The sequence below is a fragment of the Canis lupus genome, chromosome 18 (genome assembly GCF_011100685.1).
Source record: "Canis lupus familiaris isolate Mischka breed German Shepherd chromosome 18, alternate assembly UU_Cfam_GSD_1.0, whole genome shotgun sequence".
In the NCBI taxonomy this organism is placed as follows: Eukaryota; Metazoa; Chordata; class Mammalia; order Carnivora; family Canidae; genus Canis; species Canis lupus.
In genome coordinates, this window is record NC_049239.1 from 42,674,464 (window position 1) to 42,695,887 (window position 21,424).

Consider the following 21,424-nt stretch of genomic DNA (forward strand, 5'->3'; position numbering starts at 1 on the left):
AATTGAAGGGCTTTTAATTTCAATTTCAGGTAACTTTTGACACGATTTACTAGTGCCTAAAGGGAGGTCATAAGGGTTTCTGACTCAGCCTGTATTTAGTTGTGACTTTCTTAATTTTTTATTAAATGTTTTTTTTCTTTAAAGACTCTATCCAAAAAGAAAGAAAGAAAGAAAGAAAGAAAGAAAGAAAGAAAGAAAGGAAGAAAGGAAGAAAGGAAGAAAGAAAGAAAGACTCTATCCATTGGGGCACCTGGGGGGCTCAGTCAGTTAAGCATCTGCCTTCAGCTTAGGTCATGATCTCAGGGTCCTGGGTTGGAGCCCCTGTTCATGCAAGCTCTCTCTCTCTCAAATAATAAAAACTAAAGTCTTAAAAAAAAAAAAAAAGATTCTATCCATTTATTTGAGAGAGAGAGAGGGCACGTGAGAGCATGATAGGGGAGGGGCAGAGGGAGAGGAAGAAGCAGGCCCTTGCTGAGCAGGGAGTCTGACATGGAGCTCTATCCCAGGACCCCAAGATCATGACCTGTGCCAAAGTCATACACGTAACCTACTGAGCCACCCGGCGCCCCTCCAGTACCAATCTCTTTTTTTTTTTTTTTTCCAGTACCAATCTCTTAACTGTCAACATTAACCTTGATGAATTAAATATAGAAAAAGGAGAATTTATAGCATTTTAATTTCCCTTCAAACATTTACTTCCACAGTAGGTCTTTCTCCTACATTGTTTTCATCTGAGGCAGAAAAATATGTTTTGTTATTCATCATCAAAGGTGCTTTTTTTAGAGACAAGCACACTTAAAAGCATGAGAGCAGACATCCTGAGCCAGTGGTACAAGTCCATCCAGCCCAGGAAACATGTAATTCAAACCTTCCCTGTATTCTCCTCTAGTTTCTCTGGAAAAAAAAAAAAAAAAAGTACCTTTGAGCCATCTTTTCAATCTTTGGTGAATTTATCCTAGATCTAGCTTGCATATGTGTTGTAAACTAGCAAATTTTATTGATCGTGTTATGATTTGTAATAGCAAAAGACTGGAAACAACCTGACTGTCCTTCCAGGAGACTGTTTAAATAAATACATTTTTAAACAACAGGATAACTATGCTCAATGGAAATGAACCACAGCTACATGTAAAACGATGATGGGAAAAAGAAGTAGGACCCTAAAGAATATTTACCTATGTTTTTTTTATTTGAGATTAAAATGTGTTACAATAAAAAACTAAACTATAAAGATGTTTACAAAAGTGGTAAAACTATAAAGAAAAGTGAGGAAATAATGACCAAAAAGTTAGGACAATGTTATTTCTTCAGAGGGAGAGATCTGTAAGAGGACATTTGAGGGATGTTTCTGGAGTGTTGGAGATGTTTTCCTTCTTGACCTGGATGGTGGGTACATAAGCTTTAGCTTTTTTAAAAAATAGGCTCCACACTCAGAGCCTGATGCGGGGCTTGAACTCACAACCCTAAGATCAAGACCTGAGCTAAGATCAAGACCTGAGCTGAGTTCAAGTGTCAGATGCTTAACGAACTGAGACACCCAGGCGTCCCAAGTGTTAGCTTTATAATTACTCCTTAAACTATACAGAAATATTTTGAGCACTCTTTTATATGAATGAGGTCTCTCATGATTTATAAATATCACTGTCGAGGGGCACCTGGCTGGCTTAGTCTGTGGAGCATGTGACTCTCGATCTCGTGGTTGTGAGTTCAAGCCCCATGTTCAGCACAGAGCTTACTTAAAAAAAAAAATCACAATCCATTCAAATAGTGAAATACTATACAGTCATTAAAAAGAACAAAGGTAACTCTCTATGTCTGAGCATGGAATGGATTTAAGGGAAAAATAAAACCAGAGAGAGGTGGAATGTGTTTAGTATGCTACCTTCCGTGTAAAATTTAAAAAATAATATAGCTGCCTTTATTTTTGTGTCTGCTCAGACTATCTAGAAAAATGCACAAGCATCAGGTAACAGGGAGGGTAGCCTTTGGAAGAGGAACTGGGCAGCCGTGTCCCTTTCTGTACCTTCGAGTTCTCTACCATGTGCATATGTTACTTCTTCAAAACAATAAAATAACTTCAAAAAATGGTTTTTCGCCTCTCATTCCCTGGAGCCCCCAAGATATTTTGTTTCAAATCCACTTCTTACTGAAGAGAATGAGGTACCTGCTGGACCCTCTCCGGTCCCCCTTCCTCCACTGCAGAAGGAGGAGGCTGTCCAGTCTCGGCTCTCCCTCCCCTTTGCCCTCCTCTTCCCCCAGGCTTGCTTGTTCTTTCTTATCTCACCTCTGCTCCCTTCTTTGACTCTTTCTCCCATTTTTTTTTCTCTTTCTGTTTCTCTTCCTCTCCAATCCTCCTCCCACTCCCGCCCCCATCCTCCTTGCCCTTTCTGCGCTTGGCTTCTTGGCTTCTCAGTCTTTTTCCTTCTTCCTTCCATTTCCTTCCCTCCCCATAAGGACCCCAAAGGCAGAACTGATGCCCCAGCCCTCCACTCACACGCTTGACCCTGGGCAAGTCACTGACCTCTTGGGCCTCAGTTTAACAGATGGTTGTCTTGGTTACGTGAGATCACATGGGTGGAAGCGCCCAGCACAGTGTTGGGCACTCAGAAAAGTATTGCCCCCTCCCTTACCTTTAGGAACTCTTAGCCTCCAGGCGTTGGATTACCCTTCTTGCTGTTCTGAATTGCTTAGAATCTGGGTGCTACTAATCCAATGGTTTTGAATAACAGTGGTCTCTGGGGTTGTGAGGAAGGGAAGAGGCCCCTGGTGCATTTTGGGAGGAGAGGAAGTGGAAGGAAGGGTAGGGAGGGCTTGCTGGTGTGTGAATGGACACACATATTGGTGTTCACTGCACAGACAGTGGAGTTATTCTTGCCCATTTTTAAAGCTTGGTGGCCCTGGATCCTTTTCGGGCTTCCGTATCTGGGCCCCTTGGGCTTGGGATAATGGAATCTTTCTTCTCCTGGGGGGCCTTAAGACTTAGGCCTGAGGAACACATAGCTGACAGGGTATGCTGTCTGCCTCGTGGAGCTGAGGGCCACACTCCCTGCTTCCAACCAGCACAGGTTCTGCGTCTGTCCCTGGATGCACCCCAGTTTCCTTGGGCTGACACTCAAGGCTCTTTGCTTATCTTGTCTTGTTTCTTGCCAGAGGATGGGGCCTCACTGTTCCCTTGTTCTTTTCCATCTTCTTGCCTTTGCTCAGGCTGGTTCCTCAGCTGGATGTTCCCTTTTCCTGGCATGTTTTCCTACCTATGGACCTGACCGAATTAATTGTTCCCCAGTGCACTTAGCACCTCTCCCTTGTTCCCTCACCTCCTCAAAGACCATGCTATCTGTTTACATGTGTGTTTCCCTTGCAGGTCTGGGAACTCCCAGGGGCCCAGGACTGCCATATTCACATTTGTGCCCCCTTACCAGGCCCCGCACATAAAAAGTTAGTGATTTAAAAAATGAATTAATAGATAAATATGCATATAAACAAACCAAACCAAACCAAGATGGGAATGAATGAATGAATGAATGAATGAATGAAGACATCATGCAGGACCTGTACTTATGGAGTAAACCCACCCCACACACATGCAGTCAGCTAGGACATGGCCTTCTTGATGGGGAAGTGAGGAACAGGGATGAAACTGATGCCCAGTCAGCAGCCTCTCCCTTACTCTTGGGGAGGGGCCTTGGTCAGGTTCGTAGGGAGTCCTGAGGACTTGTGACCTTGACCCCTTGGAGAGTCCCAAGTACAGATTCAAAAAATCAGTGAAGATGGAAGTGAAATAGATCTAATAGTGAACCCAGACCTTGTGAATCCCTAGTCTCTGCTGCCAGTGAGGAAAGAAACTCTTGGGGGCCTGAGATTCCACTGACAAGAAGGAGGCAGGCTAGTCTTAGTGGGAAGAAGGTAGAAAATAAAGAGTTGGACTACACATGGGAAGAAACTGAATGCTCAAAAAATTCTTCTCCAGTGCAGTGGACTCACTGGGGATCAATGGATCAAAACTGTCTCTGTTCATCCTTCTGTCTTCCAGACTAGATCAGGAGGTCTCTGAAGGTAGGGATCTTGTCTGAAACTTCTATTTTCCCATCACTCGGCATAGAGCCTGGAGGTCAGTTAATATTGGCAGGATGCATAGGCAGATAGATGAATGGATGGATTGATGGATGGATGGATGCATGGATGGATGGGTGGATGGATGGTTGGGTCAATGGATAGGTGGTTGGATAAATGGATGAATGGATAGATGTGTGAATGCATGAATAAGTGGACAGATGGGTGGATGGATGAATAGGTAGATGAACAGATTGAGAGCTGCATATACAGTGGATAAACAGATGAAAATATAAGTGGATTAATAACAGATGGATGGGCTAATATATGAGCATTTCAATGGCTAGATGGACAAGTAAATAAACAGGTAAGTGGATGTATGGGATGGACCAGCAGATAAATGGATGGACAAATGCACAGCTAAATGAACTAATAAACGAATGTATGGTTGGCTTGATGGGTGAAAAGATGGATGGATCTTGGGTAGGAAAATGAATGGATGGGCCAACAAGAAAGGTTTTTAAACTAGGAAGACTAAATTGATATTCAGGTATTGGTAGGGGTGGGGAAACTGAGAAATCTGGGTTGGGAATAAAGCCCCTAGAGATTTGGAAGAAGTGGGGGTACTCAGAAAACTGGGAGGGAAGGTTGTAAGAACCCAGGAGCCTCCTCTGGTGGAAGGGAAGCTGGTATGAAGGAGCTCAGGGAGGGGGAAAGTAGCACTGTGCTGAGGACCCTGTCCTGGAGCCCAGCCCCAAGGCAGATAGAATATAAGAGCTGGAGACCCAGATTCCAGAAGAGCCAGGCCTGACACGCTGGTAGATCACACCACTCAGGCTGACCCCCAAAAGTGAAGGCCCCAAGAAGCCACCCCTACCAGTTTTGGCCCCAAGCAAGAGACTGTTGGCCACATGGGAATCTCAAAAGCAGTGGGTATTAGTGGGGTTAGGAGTTAGGGGGCCTCAGCAGGGCCTGGGGGGCAGCACTGGCCTCCCTGCGGTCGAGCTAGCCTTCCTCCCTCCTCCTCTTTCTCCTCACCCCAGCCTCCAAGACCGCCCCTCACAGCTCCAGCTTCCTCTGGGCAGGGGGTCTGGCCCCCATGGTCTCTCAGGCCAGGCCCTGAAGCACCACCTGCCCCAGCCCAGCCTGAGACTTCCTGTAGCGCAAGAGATTTATGCAAACGGGCTGGGGCGGTGATGTCACCCCAAGGGGACTATCTCCCAGTGGCAGGCCCTTCGATAAAATCAGGAACTTGCGCTGGCCCTGCAATGTCAAGGGAGGGGGCTCACCCAGGGCTCCTGTAGCTCAGGGGGCAGGCCCGAGCCCTGCGCCCGCCCCGAGTTCGTCCAGCCCCCCGACGGGGCGCCCCATCCTGAGGGGCTCCGCACTGGCCCCCACCGAGGCGGGGGACCTGACCGGCTCGGAGCTCGGCTGGATGTTACAGGCGTGCAAAATGGAAGGGTTTCCCCTCGTCCCCCCTGTGAGTACCGGGGCTCCTCTGCGATCCTGACCCGCGGCCCGCAGCCGCCCGTCCGCCTGCCCAGCAGCCCAGCAGCCCAGCAGCCGGCCGGCTGCCCCCCGGCTCCCTATCTGTGGGAAGCTGGTGTTTCCTCCCTGGAGCTCCTGGCCCGAGACCCGGCAGGGGCCGTTGGCTTCTTCAGAGCAGGCCCTGGCGGCCGAGGGTGGGCCCACGGTGGGGCTGTGATCGGTGGGGCCTGAACGGTTATTTATAGATGGGGCTTGGGTGGCGGGTTGGTGGAGCTCCTGGGCAGGGTGCCGGGCTGGGGATGGTGAGGGCGGTGGCAGAGAGATGGCGGAGGAGGAGATGGGGAGCCTGGTGCGAGGGGAAGCCGGTCCCCAGAACAGTAGAGGCGTGAGGGCAGGAGGCCATAGGCCAGAGGTCTCTGGCCCGAGGCCTGGATGCTCCTGGAGACTGAGGCTGGTTTGTGTCTGGGTCTCCAGTGCCCGCTCTGGGGCCTGGCCCAGGGGACATGGCTGTTGACCCGGGGTCTGGGCCTCGGGCCGGCAGGTCCCCAGGGGCTGGGCGGCAGCGGGGAGTGGAGCGGAGACTGGGACGGCTGTTGGGTTGGGGCACTGGCCAGGGAGCAGGGAGACCAGGCAGGTGCTGGAGCGGGCCGTCTGGGGTAGGACCCAGCAGAGCGGAGGCTGCAGTGAGGGCAGGGGCTGAGGGTGGGACAGGGCTGGGACTGGAGGTGAGGCGGCAGGAGTCCCAGGGGACCCCTGGAGGGGAAGGGCAGCAGGCGGGGGCCGGTCCCCACTGCTCGTGCCCTCCATGACAGTTGCAGCCTTGGGCAGGTGCAGACCTGGGCCCCACAGGGGGGACCCCTCTCTCTTTCCCACCCTGTGCCCGCTCAGCAGGGCCCAGGGCCGGGGAGCCCTGGGGGAGCCGGGAAGGGCTTGGCAGGGCCTGCCCACCTGACTCAGCTTTCCCGGACCAGAGGCAGCTCCCTGCCCCCGCCTCACCCCAGCCAGGCCTCAGAGCCCCGGGAGGCACCCCAGCCCTGACATCCTGCTGTTGGGCTGCGCTGTCTGGAAACCAGGGGCTGGGTTCCCGGCCTTCTTACTGGCCAGACACAGACAGCCAGCTGTAGCTGGCACCCAGCCCCAACCCCACTCCCCCATCCACCACCAAGAAGGTAGTGGAGGGCAGGCAGGGGGGAGACAGAGAGGGTCCCAGGAAGAGCCAGGTCTGCCTCAGGAAAACCACAGGTCCAGAAGCTTGACCACACTGTCTCTGACCCTTGACCTCTCAATCCCCCAATCTCCCCAAACACACCTGAGCAGGAGGCACATCTCCTTGGGTGGCTACACCAAACCCCTTAGGGGCTACTCTGCGTACTCCTGGGAAGGTGGGCTCCCAAGACATCTCAGCCTCCCACCCAAGCCCCAAGGGCTGGAGTAATTGTTGTGCAATCCCTGGGCACACACTGTGGGGGTGGAAGGAGGCCTGATGACTCTTGTGAAGAATGGGTGTGTGTGTCCCTGTGCCTGCACTAGTACAAGGAGGAGTGGGGGGGGGGGGAGGAAGAGGAGGGGGAGAGAAGAGGACAGGGAAGAGTGAGGGAGTGGAGGGGGGGAAAGGGAGAGGAGGACAGGGAGGAGTGAGGGAGTGAGGAGGGGGAGAGGGAAAGAGAAGAGCAGGGAGGAGTGAGGGGGAGGACGGTAAAGGGGAGAGCAGGGAGGAGAAAGGAGGTAGAGGAGGAGGAGGGGGAGGAGGGGGAGAGAGGAGGGGGAATGGGGAGAGGGGAGAAGGGGGATGGGGAGGAGTGGGGAGGAAGAATGAGGAGTGAGGGCAGGAGGGAGGAGAGGAGGAGAAGGGGTATCCCAGTGGGTGCGTCAGAGGGAGGAGGGAGGAGGGAGAGGGAGGGGGCCAGGGCTCTGGCTGGTCAGGCCCGCGTGGTGAACACTGAGGAGCCATGAGTGTGAGTGGCCACGGGTACCTAGGCCCGAGCACAGGCCGTGGGGACTGTGGCGGGAGGAGCAGCATGTACGCAATGACGATGGGTGTGCGGGCGGGATGTGAGTGACCACGATGGGCATGAGCTGGAGCCTGCTGTAAGGTGCCGGAAGGCAAGTGTGAGGATACCTGTGTAAACTCAAGTGGCTGCGTGTGCCTATGGTGTGAGTGTGCGATGGTGAGTGTGAATGCGAGGGGCCTGTAGAGCATGTGAAGGTAGACCATTGGGTGCTAGTTCATGTGTGGGGGTGTGGGTGTCACGGGGAGCGTCTGTGGTTTGGAGGTGTAGGTGTGTCAGCGTGATCATGAGAGAGTGCTTGTGCAAGGTGGGGCCCTGTGGGGGCCAGTGTGCATGTGTGGTTTGAGGAGCAGCTGTGCAGGGGGGAGGGGGAGGCCTGGGGGCCTCCTCTCAGCCCAGGTCCTCTTTTGACCTCTGACCTTTGGAGTCCGGTCAGCCCCTTTCTGCAGCAGCAAGACTCCAGTCCTCCTAGGTCCCCTGTCCCCACCGCGGTCTCCCCAGGTTCCAGGCGGGAAGGGGGCCTGGTGCTGTGCCCAGGGGCAGGGTGGGGGAGGTGGTGGTGGTGGCCGCGGCGCACCAGGGCTGCCACCCGTCCCAGCTGTCCCGCTGCCATCCGAGCCCTGACAGCCTGGTCTCTCAGCAGCCATCGGAAGACCTGGTTCCCTATGACACAGACCTGTACCAGCGCCAAACGCACGAATACTACCCCTATCTCAGCAGTGATGGAGAGAGCCACAGCGGTGAGTACGCGGCCCTCGGCGCCCCACACCCCCGCCCGCACTGATTGAGCATCTTCGTTGTGCCAGGGCCCGAGGTTAGCTCCGTCCACATTTATCTTCTCGTCCAGTCCTTGTGGCTTTTCACAAACGAGGAAGCGGAGGCTCAGGGAGCTAAGCGACTTGTATAAGGTCACGCTGCTGGTCGGTGGCACTCCGTCTGTCTGCTCCAGGTCCGACTTTTTCCTCTCCTGCTCCCCCAAGCCCCCAATTCTTCCTCTCTGGTGCCGTCACCCCCTTACTGTACGGTTCACGCTAGTGTAGCCCCTGCTCCCTGCTGTGTTCTCAACCTCCATGGACATGTGGGGCTGGAGCATTTCTTTGTTGGGGGGCCTGCCCTGTACAGTGTAGGATATCTGGCAGTGTCCCTGGCTTCTACCCATTAGACGCCAGAAGTACCGCCAGTCTCCACAACCAGAAAGGTCTCCACACATTGCCAAACGTGTCCTGGGGGACAGAATCAGCCCTAAGAACTGCTCACTAAGGGAAAGGCTCAGAGGGCCTCCTCATCTAGCTGAGGTGGGAGCGAGGATGGAGTATGAGCCAGGGGTTCCTTCCGTGAGTCTCACTGCTCATCCCAAGGCCCAGCCTCCACCCTGGAGCAAATTCAGGATAGACAGGGACAAGCATTGGGTGCCTGGAACCTGGGCAGGGCACCCTGACAGGCCACCCAAAGTGGATCTTGCTATAGTGACAGGACGCCCCTGAGCCCAAGTGAGAAGGCCTAGTAATAGGCCTTCCTTGGAGGGTTCTCCTGGAGTGCTGAAATCTGGGCACGCCACACACTGGGGTGTCTGCAGCCCCAGAGAGAGAGGCAGGCTGGAAGCAGAAGGTTTCTCACGGCGAGGCCACACCTGGGGCCCGGCCACACCTGTAGCTCCATTCTTCAGGCACATGGACAGCCTGCCACAGAGGGCACAGCTGCACTGGGAACAAACACCTGGCAGCTACGACAGAGACCTGGAAGCCTTGTCTAGGGAGTGGGTGGTGACTGAGCCTTAAGTCTGCATGTGGGGACACACAGACATCTTTCAGGATCCCAGGGCTCAGGGGGTGTTAAATATCTTTGTTTTCACCCTTCAAAGCATATTTATGATTCTGCAAGCCATGCATCCTCTCTGTGGGAAAGCTGGACAATTTAAGGAGAAAGCTTCCCCCATCCACTTCCCTCCCCAGCTCCCCCAGCCGGTATCAAGGGCAAGCCTCCCTGACCTAAAAGACCAGCCCCTGGTGACCCTGGCACCTAGCAGTTCAGGACCTGAGAGGGTCCCTTTGACCCTGAAGACCGGCTCCCCCTGGTGGCTCCAGGCAGCAGGACGGCCCACTGCCCGCGCACTCAGCAACGCCTGAGCCTGCCGAGGGACTCTTTCCCCTCTGGCCTAACCTCCTCTCAGTTTCACTGGGTTTGAGGGCATTTCCTTTGGGTCTGTTGCAGCCTCAGTTTCCCCTCCTGTAATATGAGGGGGTGTGAGCACATCTAGAAACCAGTTGTTTCTGGTGGCTGGGGCTGATGGAGTGAGCCCTTTGGAGAAAGCCTGCACTTTCTTGGCCCAGTGCCCAGGCAGGTCCCTTGTATCCTGGCTGGGGCTCTAGGAATGACACCTGATTAGACCTCTGAGCACCCTGTTCTGGTCACACCCCAATTCCTTCGGAGACTTGCCTAGAGTACCCAGGTGTCCTGTCCCTACTCCCCACAGCCTGCTCCCATCATTGCCAGTCTGGGCACTGGTGCTGATTTGTGCATCTGTTCTGTCCTTTTTTCTTTTCTTTTCTTTTTTTTAAGATTTTATTTATTTATTTGAGGGGTAGGGGAGGAGCAGAGGGAGAAGGAGAGTCCCTGCTGAGCAGGGAGCCCAATGCGAGGCTGGATCCCAGGACACCGAGATCATGACCTGAGTGGAAGGCAGCCACCCAGGTGCTCTTTTTGTCATTTCCTAATACTTCTTGTCTGAAGACTCAAGAGTCTTCACCCCACACCCCATATCCCCCCCCCCCCGCCCCGCCCCAGTTCCTGCATGTCCTCTGGGTCTGCATTGCCAGGTGGTTGAAACTTACTAAGAAGGCACTGGCGCTGGACCTGGGGCTGGTCCTGGTTTCATCACTCACCAGTGTGTGACCTTAGAGCAAGTGACTTAACCTCTCAGAGCCTTTGGTCCCTCATATATGGAAATGAGAGCACGGAAACACTTACCTAGTAGAGTTGTGGCGATTCACTGAGGTAATACGTGAAATGTGTGAGGTCCTGAGTGAGCTTTCAGGACAAAATATATTAGGTTTACTATATGCCCCAGGCAGGGGAGAGGAAGTCGGGAGAGTGGGAGGAACACAGAGGACTCTGTGACAGATCCACAGGTGACAGTCAACCAGCCAGCCACCCACCCATGCAACCACCCACCCTCAAAGCCACCCACTCATCCTTCCAACACTTATCGTCTCTCCACATGTCCACTCATCCCTCACTTGTCCATCCGCCAAATAGCTTCTGATTATAAGCTGTGTGCCAGACACTGTCCTAGGCACTGGAGGTTCCATGATAAGCGAGTCAGACAGAATTTACATCCCAGTGTGGGAAGAGGTGGTGGTAACCAGTCAAATAAGTAGACACGCAATAAGAAGCCCTATAAAAGGCGAAGTAACGTAATGCAGAGCGCCTACGTAGGGGGCACTTCCACTTGGGTTGTCAGGGAAGGCCTCTGAGGAGGTGGCAGCGGAGGCGAAGTCTCAGTGCAGAGAAGGAACATGCATGAAAAGGGGAAAGATGTTCTAGGTAGAGACAGCAGCAAGTGCAAAGCAGTGCTGACCCTGACAGAGGGCCTGGGTGGCCAGTGCATGGGGCGTGAGTGGAGAACAGAGAGAAGCCAGAACAGTGTGTGAGTGGAGAACAGAGAGAAGCCAGAACAGTGTGTCTGCCGAGGACAGATCACACAGGCCCAAAGACATGGCAGGAGTTTGGGTTTTAGCCTACAAACAATGGGAAACCATTTCAGGGTTTTGAGCAGGGACATGACATGATCTGAATCATTTTGCGCGCGCGCGCGTGTGTGTGTGTGTGTGTGTGTGTGGTGAGAAATCTAAACAAATTTTAAATCTTGCATTTTTTATTGTTAAAAATAACAAATACTCATTGCAAAATTTTAAAAATCCTTATCATGGGGGATCCCTGGGTAGCTCAGTGGTTTAGCGCCTGCCTTTGGCCCAGGGCCTGATCCTGGAGACCCCAGATCGATTCCCACATCGGGCTCCCTGCATGGAGCCTGCATCTCCCTCTGCCTGTGTCTCTGCCTCTCTCTCTTTCCCTGTGTGTCTCTCATGAATAAATAAATAAAATATTTTTAAAAATCCTTATCATGTAAAATATTTCCCTCTTCCCAGCCTCCTTCCTCTCTTGGTCCATCCATGCAAACATTTTCTCCCCCCTGTGTACTCCTGGATGTCTGTCAATGCATGCACGCGCATGTGTATAGTCTATTCCCTCAACGACCAGAATTGTAGTATCGCACCGATCTGCAACTTGCTGCTTTTTACTTAAGCTGTATCATAGACATTTCTTCATAACACATGTGGCATGGCAGAGATGGATAAAAGCTATTTTTCCGGTCTTCCTATTACAATGCTAAGTAAACGTATACATGAAGATTTGAAATGGAGACTTAGAACACTGTCCATTTATTCATCCACAGACATTTATCGAGTGCCTTCCATGTGCCAGGTGGAGATGAATCTAGCTTGGATTTTTAATTTGCGATATTGTCTACTGTGCTCTCTTGTTCTGAGATGAGACTCTGACTGTAGTCACACACACACACTTCACACATACCAAAACGATTACAGCAACTTTTCCCCAGTTTTAGTGGTGTATCTGATATACAACACCAGGTAGGTCTAAGGCGCATGGCGTCATGACCTGACGTCCGTAGATAGTGGGAAATGATCACCACAGTAAATTCAGTTAACGTTCTTCACCTTATAGAAATACATAAAAGATTTTCTCCTTGTAGAGAGAAGTTGTAGGATCTAATCCTGTAGCAACTCTCAAATAAACCATATGGCATTGGTTGTTGTTGTTGTTGTTTTTTTAAGATTTTATTTATTCATTCCTGAGAGACACAGAGAGGCAGAGACACAGGCAGAGGAGAAGCAGGCTCCTTGCAGGGAGCCCGATGTGGGACTCGATCCTGGGACTCCGGGAACATGCCCTGAGCCAAAGGCAGGCGCTCAACCGCTGAGCCACCCAGGCGTCCCCCCATATGGCATTGCTAACTGCACCGGTCACCACACTGTACATCGTGTCCTCAGCACTTACAACTAGGAGTTTGTCCCCTTTGAACTCGTCCCTCCGATTTCCCCAACCTCAACCCCGGTCTCTGCCAACCACAAACCTGGTCTCCTTGTCTACAAGCTTGGGATTTTTGTTCTAGATTCTCACTTATATGTGAGATCATACAATATTTGTCTTTCTCCATATAGTAACTTATTAAATCAGTATCTGAATTTTCCAGGATTATGACCATGTGAGGATTACTCAGCTGAGCCACATGGTGTACTTTGATTATCTGTACTTTCTCACCGCCCCCCCCAAAAGAGGACGAGGGGCAATGTAGCAAGGAGATAGTACCTTGTTCTGGAGCCAGGCTGCGGGGATTCACACCCCATTTCCCCATTACTATCTGGGGTGACCATGGGCAAGATATTTCACCTCTCTGTGTCTCAACTTCATAATAGTAACTACTTCACGGGGTTGCTATAAGGATTGAGTGAAAAAAAAAAAAAAAAAAAAAAAAAAAAAAAAAAAAAAAAAGGATTGAGTGAATCACTCTACGTAAAATCCTTAGAACAGTGCCAGGCACACCGTGAATGCTTCATGACATGGATAGGGGTTGTTTCTGATTCTAGTGTCCTAAGGGAGAGTGTGTGAGAGTGTGTAGGGTTTTGTTTTGTTTGTTTTCCTCATGTCTTTATGATTAGCAGTTTGGCTGTGTACAGAAATCTAAGTTGAAAATCACATTTTCTCTGAGGAATTTGAAAACATTTCTTTATCTTCTGGTTACTAGAATTTTTCTTTTGAAGTCAGATGCCTTTTTATGTCCCCTTTCTGTAATGTAACCGGTTCTTTGTTTTTGTTTTTCTGTTTGATTAGTTTTGTTTTGTCTCTGGAAGTTTTTAGTACCTTCTCTCTCTCTCTCTTTAAGATTTTATTTGTTTACTTGAGAGAGAGAGAGAGAGAGAGCAGAGGGAGAGGGAGAAGCAGACCCTCACTGAGCAGGGAGCCCAACGTGGGGCATTTAGTACCTTCACTTAACATCTAGTAGTTCCACTGAATAAGCTTTTTGAAGAGTCACTCTGGCTGCTATGGGAGAATAGATGGAGTGGAGGCCACAGTAGGGACAGGAAGAAAGCACCGAGAGGAAGCTCCTGGAATTATCCAAGCAAGAGATGCTAGTGGCTTGGCCAAAAGTGGTGGTAGTAGAGACAGAAAGAAGTAGGCAGATTCAGGATAGATTTTGAAGGCAGGGTTCATAAAATTTACTGTTTATTCTTATTATGTTATCTTATTTTTTAAAGGTTTGATTTATTTGAGAGAGAGAGAGAGACAGAGACAGAGATAGCAACAGAGGGCAAGAGTAGGGAGAAGAAGCAGGCTCCCTGTTGAGCAAGGAGATTGATGCAGGGCTGAGGAGCCTCCATCCCAGGAGCCTGAGATCATGACCTGAACCAAAGGTAGACGCTTAACTGACTGAGCCATCCAGGTGCCCCTATTCTTATTATTTTAAATTGTGGTAAAATACACATAATATAAAATGGTAGTTCTATTTCTAATTTTTGAGGACCTCTGTATTGTTTTCCACAGTGTCTGCAACATTTTATATTCCCACCCACAGTGCAGAAGCGTTCCAATTTCTCTACATCCTCACCAACAGTGGTTACTTTCTGGTTTTTTTTTTGTTGTTGTTGTTGTTGCTGTTTTTTTTTGTTTTGTTTTGTTTTATTGATAATAGCCATCGCAATAGGTGTGATAGGATTTGCTCTTTGTGAGAAGATTGGTAAAGGAACTAGAGTTCCAAAGTATGACTCCTCTCTATCCTTCTACCTTTCCACGTACTCTTTCATCTTTTCATACCACCAACCATCCGCCCGTCCACCAATGTGTTCACACACCCATCTAATCATTTACTCATTCATCTTTCCAATTGTCCTCTTCACCTGCCAAACCCTCCATCCATCTCTCACAGACCTGCCCATCTAATAAATGTATACAAAGCGTCTCTCCTACACCAGGCACATTGCTAAGTGCTATGGTATCAATAAAATACAAATCCCACCAGATTTATTTAACAGAGGAAATAACTAAAACCTTAATAATTAGGATAACGGTAGAGAGTAACAAGTATGATGAAGCCTGGAGCTCCCCGACTCTCTGGACCTCTGGTTCCTTTGAGCAATGTGCAGGAGAGCAGGGTTTCAGGAGCCCGTGTCCAGTGGTCTGTGATTTCCTAAAGTTTTTTCTCAGCCCTTGCCTTCTTAATTCCTCATCTTCCTTCTCTGTCTTGTTCTTACTTCTGCTCCGCTGGGGGAGAACCCTGGGCTTAAGACTGGGATTTCTGCTCTAAGGAGATAAGGTCAACTGAATGACGCTTAAGGCTTCAGTTTTGTGTATGTGTGGAGTTGTTTGAAATATCATTTCGGTTTTGTCTTGGTAACATACAGGTATTAGGGACACCAAAAACACTGAGTAAGAATAGGGATGAGAGGGAAGGACTTTGGTACCAGATCGGGAGCTGGTTTAAAGGGGAGATAATGAGAGATCAAGATGAAAGGGTTTATTGATGGGTGGCTGGATGATGGAGGGATGAAGGGAATGATTGATGATGAGTGGGTAGCTAGCTGATGGATGCATGATGGATGGGTGGATGATGGGCCAGTGCTGGATAGATGAATGGATGGTGGATGGATGGAGGATAGATGATGAATGATGGGTGAGGGGTAGATGGATAAAAGCAGGCAGTAAAGTCGGTATCACCATGACTCTCAATTAAAGCTTTCATTAACAGTCTTGGCTCTCAGAAGTTGTTTGGTGTGATAGGTAGGAGTTCGGTTCCTGGAGGCAGGCACAGGTGACTTTACCAATGCCTGTCTGTGGACACGGGACTTAATCTCTTTGAGTCATAGTTTCCTCATGTGCAAAAGAAAGATCATACTGAAAACAATAAAAATAAAAACAAAAAAGAGAAAGATCATACTGGTGACCACCTTGTCAGAGCTAAGGTGAGATTAAATGGGAAAGGTGGTGTGAGTACTCAGCATAGCTCCCGGTACGTAAAAATACACGTTAAAAGCCAATTTTTATTGATCATTTGATTGACTATTGATTGAGGCTTACTATGTATGGGGCTATGAAAAGGAGGGTCCAGAGTTGTGCTAAAGAGGCATATCACAGGATGACCCAAGTGACCCAGTGAAAGCACAAAAAGGGGTGAAGCAATGTGTTTGTGAAGAGCCATTTAGAAATGAGGTCCAAAGAGCCCAGGAGTGCTGACCTTTGCACTATGAAGGATTCCTTGTATTGTGTTCTTTCGGAAGGCCCCATGTTTGGAACGTTTCTGCCTACCAGACTGGGTTTATTACATAATTGCCTGAGCACCCAAATCAAGGGTAAAGGTGGTTGCTATTGGGGCTTTTGAAACCTTAATTGTACCTTGAGTCCCCTTCGCAGCTTTCAGGGGACCCTGGGACAGGGTTCCAGAGTTTCAGTGAACAAAGGAACCTCCTGGAGGCCCTGTGAAACTCCAATCTCCAGCTCCCCTCTCGATGCTTCTGATTCACTGGGTCTCCAAGTAGGGCCCAACTCTGACGAAGGTGTACTGAGAACCCCACAGGAAATCCTAGCCTCAGGTTGGGACCACTAGAGTGAGCTCAGGGATCTCATGCAGAGCTAGGACAGAAGGAGGGGGAACAGGAGAGAAAGAGAGCAGTGAGGGGGCCGTTGCCCCACACCTGGAGAGCTGCACACTTGCATGGTCCTCTAAAGCATGGAACTGGAGTGGGTTTGAGTGTGGGGGCTGCTTGGCAGGATAAGGCACACTGTTAGATCTGGACAGTTCAACCTGGGTGGGGAAGGCAAAAATGGGAGGGGCCAGGAGTGGGGCCTGAGGGTGGATCCACCCCTAAAGAGGACCCCAGATTGGCTCACCATATATTTAGAGACCCCCCAGAACAGCCCATCTGTAAGGCACAGAGACAACTCTCCCAGGCAGGGGGACAGCTGTTAACTTGCTGCAAGATGACGGCACAAATTAAATGTTGTTTTGTTTTCCCTTCAGATTTAGATAATTGTGTGGAGGAGTCAGAGACGGTTCTCAGGAGGCTAGGATTTATTCAATGATTCATTTGTTCACTTGTCCCAATATTGTTTGCTGAATGACTGCTGTGTTTACGCCCTGGGAGTAAGGGGGGAACAAAATATTGTCCTCATGGTGCAATGCTGAGGCCCCAGCTCTAGCCTCTGGGAGAATGCAACAGGCCCCCCCAAACTATTTCTCTGGGCCACTGACTGAGATGGCAGGGAGCGAGAGGAAGAAGAGGAGATAAACGTACGTGAAAGTATCTGCCATTTGCTCAAGTGCTAATCTAGGTTCTTTAGAATAATACAGTAGTAGTAATAGTAGTAGTAGTAGTAGAAGATAATATTTATTGAATGGGATTTTATGCTCGGTTCTATTCTAAGCATCTTGCAGGCATTAGCTCATTGAACCCTACAACAAGACTATAAGGTGTGTGTAATTATTCTTTACAGATGATGAAACTGAGGCTTACAGATGGGGGATGACCTGCCATGGGACACAACAGTAAATGGCAGAGGCAGGATTTGAACCCAGTTCTGCCTGACTCTCACATCATGCATTTTCTCTCTTCTGTGCCATGTAGCCTTGTAGAGGTGGGAGTGTGGGCTGCCTGGATTGTGGGTTCAAATGATCTCATGTGTGGACAGGACGTCTGTAACTACCCAGTCGGGTCCCTGACTTTTAGACTGGGGAATTGGCGGCTCAGGGTAGTAAAATGACTTGTGCAGGGTCACACAGCAAAGCCACCACAGGGCAGTATTAGAGAGCAGGTCTTCTGATAACTGGGTCCAAAGCCAAAAAACCCACATTTTTATGGGATGTGTGAATGAATGAGTATACACTTGTGTGGAAAAAAAGAAAAGAAATGGAGACAGATACACACATATACACACACACACAGGGCTGGTGGTGGTCCTTCTGGAGCATTCCAGGGATGCTGCCTTGGCCTAGCATCTTGTGCACTCCCTCTTGGGTCACATGAGAAAATCCCTCTTGTCACTTTCTCACCACATCTTCTTTTGGATCCGAGATTGTACCCAGGAACTCCACAGACATGTGGCAGTTTTGCTTTTTTTTTTTTTTTTTTTTTTTCCTGGAAAAGATGTCCAGGGAAACCATGTCCTAGTTCCAAGACAGGGCTCCCGCCGGCATGTGGCCATTCCCCAAACTTGAATCCACCGCACCGCAGACTCTGAAAGCACCTAGGGGGAGTTTCCAGGGGGGGTCTGTGTCCTGGCAACCTTGCCGGAGGACAGATACAGCCACCCAGGGCCACGGCTTTGAAGGGGCAGCGCTGTGGGCCGGGACAAGTTCTGGTGTGAGGAATGTCAGCCGTGTGACTTTGCAATCACACCTTGGCCATGTGACAAGACCGTGTGCGCGTGACTGTGGCCTCAGGAACCACTCTGTGGAGGGGTAACCAGTATTCCCTGGGGGCCTACTCCGGAGCTGAGAGTTTTTACAAACGGGAACTCATCTGTAGCCTCCCAATAACGATTATCCCCATTTTACGAGTGAGTCACCCACCCGAGGCTGGAGAGGTCCCAGAAAGCAAATAGCAGAGCCAGGATTCAGACCCTGACCGTGTCCTGGTGACCACTTGGGAGGCGGGCTAGACTGGCTGCTGGGAAGGCAGGCTTCCCCTCAGGCCTCGGCTCTGCCTGGGTCGGGGCCTCTAGCTGCGGGCCCATTCTGTCACCTCAGTGTCAGCCTCAGTGTTCTCATCTGTAAAATGGGGATGGTGCCTAACAAGGTGGGTGGTGAGACGATGCACCTCCACTTGGAGCCCAGCCGGGCCTGTGATAATAGCCCCCTAGGCCCGGCGTCATGATTTGTGGGGCGGGGGGGGGGGGCGGGAATTACTATAGCGTCTCCCCGCCCCGCACCCAGCTCACCCCCACTGCCTGGCTGTCCCCACAGACCATTACTGGGACTTCCACCCACACCACGTGCACAGTGAGTTCGAGAGCTTCGCCGAGAACCACTTCACGGAGCTGCAGAGCGTGCAGCCCCCCCAGCTGCAGCAGCTCTACCGCCACATGGAGCTGGAGCAGATGCACGTGCTCGACACCCCCATGGCTCCGAGCCACGCGGGCATCGGCCACCAGGTGCGTGCGGCCCTTGCTCCCTTGGGACGGGCCTGCGGTGAGGCCAGCGCTTCGCAGGAAGCTGACACGGGCTCTTACTCAACTCGGCTTCCTGCCCCACAGCGCCAACGGCGGCCGGAGCCCCAACGGCTGCCTCCTGACCCTCTGGCTGCCCTCGTGACCCCACACCCCTTATCTTCTCCTGCCTGCTGATGGACAGAGCCCCTAGAACCTCCTCCCTCCCCGGATCCACCCCTGACAACCCCCAGCTCCCGGCCCCTCGGGGACCCGGCATTCGAGTCACTGGACACTGGCCTCCACTGGCCTCCCCATCTCCACTGACCCCCTTTATTGGCCCTCCTCAGCCCCATGGGCCCTAATCCCAATCAGTGACCTCTGTTAACCTCTATGATCCCTCCCTGACCTCCACTGGCCCTTCCCTCACTTCTCACCCACCTGGTTAAACCCCAGTCACTCCCATACCCTACCTATGGGCCCCTCCTCTCTGCCACCTCTGACCCCAGGAATGTCAGGCCATAGGGCACCTCTGTGCGTTTGGGGAAAGGGTGCCCTGTCCCCCCAGCCACGCAGCCACAATCCAGGGGGCCCAGGATGTACAGGATTCCTGCAGCCCTCAGGCTTCCACAACCCAAGCTCTGTGGGTAGCTGCCCCTGCCCGACCCCTGTAACCTGACGGACCTCCAGCTTCCCCGGCCTTCTCCCAAGTCTTTCTGCACCTTGCTGGCCTCCCCACCCTCTCCTTACCCCCTCTTCTCTTGTTCGGATCACCACTACCTGGCGGCCCTGAGCTGTGAACTGGCCCTCACTGACCTCAACCCTCTTTCCCTGCCTTTCTAGGTCTCCTATCTACCCCGGATGTGCCTCCCATACCCCTCTCTGTCCCCGGCCCAGCCTAGCTCGGATGAGGAGGAAGGCGAGAGGCAGAGTCCCCCGCTGGAGGTGTCTGATGGGGAGGCTGATGGCCTGGAGCCAGGGCCTGGCCTCTTGCACGGGGAGACAGGTAGGGTGGCCCAGCCGTCTGGCCCAGCCCTGACCCTGGCCATATACGGGCCCCGTGCACCCAGCCAAGGCCGTGGCAGCCATGCCACAGAGCTGCGTGTGTGTCTCTATCTGAGCGTGTGAACATTTGCCGAAGTGTGCACCGCATCTGTGACCATCCGTGCCTATTCGTGTGTCAGTGAGCACGTGTGCACAAGTGTGTCGTGAACACACACAGGCATCTATGTGACTGAGGGCGTGTGTCTGTACCTCTCTGGGTTGCATGTGAGCAGGTATGAGTGCCAGGCATGGGCGAGGGAGCCCTTCCCCTGTAGACCACCCTCTCCTCCCGGTTCTTCCCCAGGGCGCCCCACACCAGGGGGGAGGGGAGGGCGGGTCCCTGGGTCCCCAGGTCCCTGGGTTGGGGCGCTGACCCCCTGCCGCCCACAGGCAGCAAAAAGAAGATCCGTCTGTATCAGTTCCTGCTCGACCTGCTTCGCAGCGGAGACATGAAGGACAGCATCTGGTGGGTGGACAAGGACAAGGGCACCTTCCAGTTCTCGTCCAAGCACAAGGAGGCGCTCGCACACCGCTGGGGCATCCAGAAGGGGAACCGCAAGAAGATGACCTACCAGAAGATGGCCCGCGCCCTGCGCAACTACGGCAAGACGGGGGAGGTCAAGAAGGTCAAGAAGAAGCTCACCTACCAGTTCAGCGGGGAGGTGCTGGGCCGCGGGAGCCTGGCCGAGCGGCGCCACCCGCCCCACTGAGCCCCGGCCCCGCACACCCCGCCGGGCCCGCCGGGCCTCCCCGCCGGCCATAGCATTAACCCCTCGCCCGGCCCGGACACAGGGAGGCAAGCTCCCAGGGGCCAGGGACAGGACTGAGGGCCGGGCCTCGCCTCACCCGTCCACGCCCTCCTCCGAGCCCGCCACCCACTCCCTCTCCCCGCCCCCCACCAGGACTCCAACCCCGGCTCCAGCGGGCACACACCCCCCTCCAACCCGGGGCATCTGACCCCAGGGCCTTGCTTAGTGCGACCCGGGGCGCTACCTTGGTTGTTTGAAGTCATCATATTTGTATAAATGGAACCCTTCTACTCCAGCGTCTCTTCCTTCCCCCACCTCGTCCCCGTTAGCTTCCTCAAGAAAGTTATTAAAGTTATTCTAGTGAGTCCTCTTGTAGCCCAGAGTCTCTTTTATGCTGTTTCGTGCATCTTGTCCGGGCGCCCCTGTCTGGTCTGTCTTTTTCTCATTTGTCCATTGGGCGTTGACTGAGGACCCCGCCCCGTCTGGGAGCTGGGGCCATCGGGACACACGACACCACGAGTTAGAGCTGCTGGAGGAAGGGGTCCTAGGGTGTTATCGGGGGAATAAATCATTACAGAGCCCCCTGCGCCTGATATATGGGCTTTTTAAAAATGCCTCAGTGAGGCTTAAAATCTAGGTTGTGGCTCCTGTGAGGATGATGAGGATCATCGTGGCTGCAACGTTGGATTTTCTGGCCATTTATTACGTGTCAACCTCGAGGAGCAAAGTCTAGTATCATCCCATTTTATAGACCGGGAAACTGAATCATGGAGAGGTCAAACCGGTCCATCCAAGGTCACACAGCTTAGGTGAGGGATGGGCCGGATCCCCCCCGCAGGCTGGCTGCTAGGCCCCCTCACAGGTCTG

At 52.0% G+C, this 21,424-nt stretch overlaps 1 protein-coding gene across 2 annotated transcripts; it reads left to right on the forward strand.

The window, feature by feature from the left end:
* Window positions 1-5,261: 5,261 nt before the first annotated feature.
* Window positions 5,262-20,932, forward strand: SPI1 (Spi-1 proto-oncogene). Of its 2 annotated transcripts, none has more exons than XM_038563319.1 (5): window positions 5,262-5,530; window positions 8,188-8,287; window positions 18,583-18,770; window positions 19,608-19,770; window positions 20,199-20,932. In XM_038563319.1, exons 1-5 carry the CDS (start codon window positions 5,486-5,488, stop codon window positions 20,516-20,518), a joined length of 816 nt encoding a protein of 271 aa, XP_038419247.1. In that variant the 5' UTR covers window positions 5,262-5,485; the 3' UTR covers window positions 20,519-20,932. The 2 variants fall into 2 exon arrangements, with proteins under 2 accessions (XP_038419247.1, XP_038419248.1); XM_038563320.1 differs by having other exon boundaries at window positions 5,264-5,530; window positions 8,191-8,287.
* Window positions 20,933-21,424: the final 492 nt, after the last annotated feature.